This window comes from Syngnathus acus, chromosome 3, assembly GCF_901709675.1.
Source record: "Syngnathus acus chromosome 3, fSynAcu1.2, whole genome shotgun sequence".
NCBI lineage: Eukaryota > Metazoa > Chordata > Actinopteri > Syngnathiformes > Syngnathidae > Syngnathus > Syngnathus acus.
The window spans coordinates 14,146,877-14,154,078 of record NC_051089.1 but is presented as its reverse complement, the minus strand read 5'-3'; the positions used below and the strand labels follow the sequence as shown (position 1 = coordinate 14,154,078).

Below are 7,202 nucleotides of genomic sequence, written 5' to 3'. Positions count from 1 at the left end.
TGAAATTGAGTAAGAAATTGACAATAAAGCAGACTTTGACTTTGAAATTCACCAAATTTGGACACGGGTTGTTTTGGCCTGACACCAGCAATATACAAATAGAGGTATCGTTTAAACGCTGGATTAAAAAAAAGTAGACAGTGGCAAATGTGAAAAGGATTATTGTGAGGAATCATTTAAATGCTGGACTGAAAAAAAAGTAGAAAGTGGCAAATGTGCAAAGGATTATTGTGTGAGATTGGGAGCAGAGAATCTTAACGGTACATACAACAGTATTCCGAACATTCCATTCATTTATTATTGACATCAGTATTGCATTGAGCACAAGGAGAGTCGGTGTTGAATACATTAGTAACAATCAGTGATGTTCGAACCGAGCGGTGTCAAAAACCTAATGCATATGTGTCAAACTCAAGGCCCGGGGGCCAGATACGGCCTGCCACATCATTTCATGTGACCCTCGAATACAAATTGTGCATCAAATTCGTGTGTCATTACTAGAATTGCAAATTGTCTTCACTTATAATATCTTTTTTTTAAATATTTGACCAGTTTTTACTTATCTGATTCGAAAACGAGTTATTTGTCAGTTTGTTTTGTAGCTTTTACTGTATATGAGGTGCTCATACATTTATTTGGGTTGACAGTCATAATGGCCCTCCGAAAGAAGCTATGGCTACAATGCGGCCCGCGGAAAAAATTAGTTTGACACCCCTGACCTAATGCGGCAAATACTGTCCAATACTTTAACAATGAGAAAAGAAAGACAAAACTAAAAAAAAACTATAACAGTTTGTAAACCTGTCGTTCCTTCATCACTGTCCATTCAATAGACTCTATTGTAACCGAAAAGGGGGAAAGCAAATAGAATTCAAGCCAACATATAGTAAAAAGTGTAATGAGGTAACAATGTTCTGATTCAGTGATCTTTTTGTATATGTAACATGTAGTAGGACCACGGTTCCGGAACGTACACAAAACCAGGGTACTTGTTGCGTAGTACTGGGTCATTCCATAGATAACCAACCCAGAGTGCCACTAAAAGCACAGTAACACTAAAACTATAGAACAAGAAAAGACCATTGCTGTCTGGTCTCAGGCCATGATGCCTTTGATGAATCACCATGGCCACCATTGCAAAAAAGGTGAGGAGAAACAGTTCGGTGATTTGTCCTTCCGTAACCAAATACCTGCGGAGTAAATGAAACCAAATAAGTCAAAGTCACCCCATAGCATTACAAATAAAAACAACCTGGACATTCGCAAGACCCAAGACAACAAACAAGCTAATGAAGATTGTTAATCATTAAAATTACAAGCTAGCAGGAAGTTGAAGCAGGGACAAGCGATGTTAGTAAATTGCAAATTAATGTTCGTAAATCCCCTGAAATTTCAACTTGGCAATCTGTTTGTCAGAGGGTGAAGAGATAAGGTTATCCTTGGCAAGTCTTGATAAGACAACAAAGCTTTTTAAAATGTACAATATACATTTGAAGGTTGTATCTCCCACTCTCCCATGAGGAAATCTAGACGCTAAGGTCATCGTGGCCTCGAGGGCCAACACAGAGGAGGACAAAAAAATCACTTAACAACTGGATATTAAAATTGGTTCTTACTATTAACTCTTAATGTCAAGTCTAATTGTTTTTTTTACACTGGTAAAAGGGGAGATGGGAGAATTAAAATGTATATAACCAATAATTAAAGAAATGCATTTGAAATCAGCATTCCTGGCCAAAGTAATCATTTAAGGCACCCAGCCACGGCTGGCGTTAAATCAAATGTAAATGAACAGCACTAAGTATAAAGTAGGATATAAAAGCTTCCTAAAAGTACGGCTGCAATGGAACACATTGTGCAGGACTGACTCGTCCACACGACGCAGCAGACTTAATTCATGACCGTGTTGAATCGTGAGTTACCCGTATTCACAAATGTAGAACATGATGAGTACAACTGACCAGTAATAGAGTGCGCTGGGTACAAGTAACAGCCGGCCTGTGACTGGAATCTTCATCTGCTCTGTCGGCTCGGTGAAACATCCAGTGAAGTAGATGAAGAGAATGATAAAGAAGGGAATATACCTAAGACACCAGAGATGGCTTCTTGTGAACTGCACTGCTTGAGTTCTATTCATGAGTTGCCCTTTAAGGGGAATAATTAGTGTGGATGCTGCAGCATCCTGTATGCATACATTCTTTTTTTACTATTCATCTTGTATCCTCACAAACATCATACCTTATTTTAAAATCACTTAAAGGTTAAGAATGCTATTTCGAGAACTCAAACCTTCACAGCAATTAAATATAGTCAGTGAATCAAGAACACACCGAGGCCTTCAAGACATGCATCTATTGCATATTGCTTTCTTTATTTTAGAGCATATCTTCATATCTTTTCAAAAGTCTGATAGTCAAATATGTTTTATGTCTCCAGAATTTGCCAAAACACACACACACACACACACACACACACACACGCACGAGTAATACGTATATATCAATCCATGTTGGGTACGTTCATTCCTAATGATTATCGCTCCAACTTACCACATTAAATGTCCCAGATGTTCATCATAAAAATACAACAGCTCAAAGGAGTCAATCTGTAAATAAACAAGAGGTGTGGAATTATTAAAACGCATTCATCCCAAATTACCTTTCCCCCGAATGACTATAAGTGTTGTTCTCTTGCGCAACAGTGACACCTATTGCATTTCCCCTTTTGTGCGTACTGTGGTACGTATGAAATGAGGCTGCAATGTTGGAAAATATTCACTTATGAATCAATCCTATTTACTTTAAGTTGTCAGAAATAAATACAAAAGCGTAACAAAAAGGCCATTCGGTTACCTGCTTGGAACAATAGATTGGAATGCAAAATCCCAAGGAAAAAAAAAATAAATACAATCTGCTCCAGATTAGTGCTGTTCAAACAAACCTTATTGCCTTAAACCTTAAAGTTTCCCTTTCATAATCTAATAATACAAAAATTGGTTATTTATGTAGTATGTAGTCATAATTAAAAAATGTAGGACTTCTTTTCACTACCCTGCATGCTTTTTTCTCAACCAGCCTGTTAGAGTAAATATCAAAAAGGCCTACAAGATGATCAATAACATCGAGCTCTCAAGAAAAGTAGCCTAAGGTCCAACTTTTTACTTTTTTGAATTGACATGGGTAGAGTAATGAACAGTGGAAGAAATCCTTGGTCATGGAGGACAAATCCATTGGAGCTGGTGTGCATGGTTAAAGTTTAACGATACAATAAACGAATGACTGGATGTGAAGGCAGGTTTGGTCTTTTAGAAGTCATTTTTACCAGGCAGGTTTGGTCTTCGAGAAGCCATTTTATAAGTGTACAATATTTAATTAAATATGAAAAAAAATAACACTATCTAATGCAACTAAATAAATATTTAAAGTCCCATGTCACCACTGTTTTATGCATTGTCGATAAAAGATGAAAACAAACTGATCAGATTTTGGCTTTCGTGTAATGTGCACGTGACTTGCAGAGGAAAGCTCATTTCCAAATGTATATTGAGCCCAATTTGAGAACTGCAGTTTGAAATAATATCTCGCATCGCCATTGTGTCACCAAACAAAAGATGAATACAAGTTTATTATAACAAAAATGGCACACTTTAGTTCTATCTCACTAGCGAAATACAGTAAAAAGCTTTCACAAAGCTCACCCAGGCATAATGGTAGCCTTACCAGGGAGGCAGGTTTGAGGTCTCTCATGATCGGGTTCTCTCTGACTGACAGGTGGAGCTTGTAGCCACTCAGAACAAGTCTGTGGTTGATGGAGTCTCCAACCAGGTGGATGCTGGCTCCCATGACAAAAGTGATGATGCAAAGGTAAACTGCTGAGCGGGGCAGCGCCCTTGGACTGCGCTCAATCAACTAACAGAAAAAGTGACAAGTCAAAATCTGCCTGTGATGGCAAAGAATTTGCCTCGAAAGCCTCTCCAGCGGCTCTGAGGGTTCATTTCAAATCATGTCATCTCATTCCACATTTATAACTTTTAATTGATGTGTCTTTGGTATCTTAAGACAAATGCGTACTGACAATGTGTTTGCACTTACCCGAAGCATGAGGAAAGGTGTTATGACATTGTAGGCCATGTGGAAATAGTCTCCGGCGCTTGGTTTGTTCAGGGGAAACCACTCAAGTGGAAGCATGATCTATTTACGGCACACCAAGAAAGTCATAGTGCTCATTGTTTTGTTGTTTACTGTACACAAATATAAATGCTGGGAACACGGATACTTGCTTACCATGACAATAGGCCGTCCAAAGTCTAGAATCCAGTTCTGCAGGGTTAGGCAGAACCACAAATCTAAATGGAAATCTTGCTTTTTCTTCTGTGCCATGTTGGTCTTCGAACCAAGTACGCAGCTAAAACAGATAGATCCAGTTACACAGTGCAGCACAAATAAATATTTTTGCTGTGTAATTCACATATGTAAACATGTGAAATTAATAAACTAAGGTTAAGTGTTAAAGTACAACTTAATATTTTTATGTCTGCCTAATCCACACAAAATACTATATACAGTTGATTCAGATTATTTTTTTGTCTTTACCCAAGAAAACACGATTGCGGACCATTATTGATCCAATTCAGAAATGTTTAACCTTATCTTACCATCAGTTTGACCACATTCACTGTTAAGCATCTCTAAATGAAATATTGCCATCATTTTCTTTTTGCTCATGTGAAAAAATAATAATTGCTCAGGTGCACATTTTTGTGGTTAACATTGATTGGCATGACTATTTTAGCACTATAAAACAAAATATATTTAGGACTATTGGGGGAAATCGGAAAGTTAATTAACGGAAACACAAACTCGGAATTAAAGAAAATATCTGAATGCATTTCTAAGAGGGTTAAATGGCCCAGGTTAAAAAAATTAACTGAGAGAATACAATGTGTACAACAATGTGCAGAGGATAGGACAAACTGAATTATAAAGAAATTGCATTACTTTATCTTACCTATTATTGTAGAAAAAATACTTTAACATAAACAAAAATACTTATTTGTGTGTGGCTGGTTCAGTGGTTCTTTATAATAGTAAAATAGTAATCATAACATTCAAAGAATACAATTCAGGCCATATGAAATAATCATTCTTCATAAATATATTAATTTAAATGATTAGATTTATTTTTGCATGTTTAGTATTCTCCCAAAATGGTATACATTCACAATGAATCAATGGTGAAGCTTAATTGCATTTATATAGTGCCTGTAAAAGGGTCTTCGTGCAGCTATCGACCACCCCAGTTTAATGTTTAATGTGTCGGTTTGAGTGTTTACAGTTAAAAGAACAGTCCTTGACAGACCCCCCACCCCCTTTAAAAAAAAAAAAAAAACTGAATTATCGACTCATGCATAAGGCACACGGCACAAATGGAACGCATTGACCTTGTAAAAGACAACAAAACCTGGATGACACTGGCTGCCCTCATGCTGATTGACAGATACCAAGAAAACAAGACACAAAGAGCAATCAGCTTCCATGTTTGTGTCTTTATTGTAATAATCAACAAATATGCGACCCTGTCCCACCCTGACGATGAGAAGCTTTGCTAAAACTAGATGGATGAATGGACTCAAATAACTTCTCAAACTGCAGACTTCAAGCAGAATTGCACACGAAATGAAGCATGACAGCTACCACGATGGTTGATTAAATTCGTAAGCACCGCCACAAATGCAGATGTATTTCGTTTTTAAGTAGCACTCTTTTGTTAAACGCTTCAATCAAACCAACCTAGTTTGTGAATTTGCTCGAATTGTTAAAAGGTTGTCCCGGCGTTTCCGTAATGACTGCATGTTTGGTGCTGTGTTGGATCCAGTTGCTTTTGATAATATATAATAAAAACAAAATAGAAACCACGTAGGTTATTAAACTCGCATTTTCTTCTCGCTTGTCCTTCACTTCCTGTTTACTGTCATGTCACCGCCCCGACTAGTCATTGTCAACCAACCAGCATGCAGCTGAGATGTGCGCAGGGAAGGGTTTTTTTTTTTTTTTTCTTCAGCTGGATGTACAGTGATCCCTCGCTACTTCGCGTTTCGTTTATCGCGGCTTCACTACATCGCGGATTTTTTTTTCCCCCAAATTAAAAAACAATTTAAAAGTCAAAATAAAACGTCTAAATTGAGGAAACATGTGTCTAACCTTTAGGACAATGTAGTATTGCTCCAAATGTTCGTTTACATTTCTTTAGAAGTCCGTTTTCGCGTGTTAGCACGATCGCGAATTAGCATATTTCCGCTAACTCGTTAGCCTGCCCAGTACTTCTTGTTGGTGACCGTACTTATCTTCACATATCGCGGGTGGTTTTTGGAACCAATTATCCGCGATAAACGAGGGATTGCTGTAACTTTAAATTTAGTTTGACAACCATCTCATGCAAAAATAAATTAGCATCCAAAACAAATATATTTAAACATCATTGAAACCTCAGGTGACAGCCACACAAGGCCAGCCTTGCCCAATCGTAAATTAATCCGAAACTACACAATGGGTGCAGTCGGGAAAGCTGTGTGCTTACGGAGAAGCAGAGCTAGTGGGGGCAAAAGTTGCATTCCAATTTTTTGGATAGCACCAAAAGAAAAAATAACAAACATGTCTGCAAATTGTTTCACACAACGCCAAACACACCGACAACATGGGAACTTTGAATAAACTCTATATTCAATAAAATTAAGAAAAGTTGGCTCTTTATTCAAATATTCTGCACGAATAAGACATGATTTGATGTGGTCAAGAAATGTAAACCGCATGAAAAATCGGTTCTATAATAAGCAAGCTGTTGAATACAAATGAAAAGGTGCTTGCTGTTAAATTTAGAAAAGGAGCTTTATAAACAAATCCGACATCACGTTTTCGTATCAAACAAAAGGCGATGTAAGTTTGGTTTCTATGCATGGCCTGTGTCGCTTGATACAAAGTACAGCTGTGATACTATATTTAAAAGGAAAATCTAATTCTTAACAGTGGATAACTCACGTTACAAAGCATTTCTTTTATTTTTATGTGCCCTGCGGTTGTTGGGCAAGACTCATTTTCTAGCCATTTCTAAAACATAACGATTCAGAGTTTCATACTTGTTATTTGTTGTTTTTTAAATTGATGTATTTTGTATTTTGAACCAATCTTGATTTTACTGTTTGCTTG

General features: G+C 37.2%; 1 protein-coding gene across 2 annotated transcripts; it reads right to left on the bottom strand.

Annotated features, from left to right (window-relative positions):
* Window positions 1–280: 280 nt before the first annotated feature.
* Window positions 281–5,992, bottom strand: cln6a (CLN6 transmembrane ER protein a). 2 transcript variants are annotated; one of them, XR_005097505.1, is made up of 8 exons: window positions 5,790–5,992; window positions 4,284–4,404; window positions 4,092–4,190; window positions 3,720–3,908; window positions 2,550–2,605; window positions 1,962–2,084; window positions 720–1,190; window positions 281–391 (listed from the first exon to the last, which is right to left on the bottom strand). XR_005097505.1 is itself a non-coding variant. In XM_037247270.1 (7 exons), the coding sequence occupies exons 1-7, from the start codon at window positions 5,849–5,851 to the stop codon at window positions 920–922; spliced, it is 921 nt and encodes a 306-aa protein (XP_037103165.1). In that variant the 5' UTR covers window positions 5,852–5,992; the 3' UTR covers window positions 643–919. The 2 variants fall into 2 exon arrangements, 1 of the variants encoding a protein (XP_037103165.1); XM_037247270.1 differs by lacking the exon at window positions 281–391 and having other exon boundaries at window positions 643–1,190.
* Between the last annotated feature and the right edge of the window lie 1,210 nt (window positions 5,993–7,202).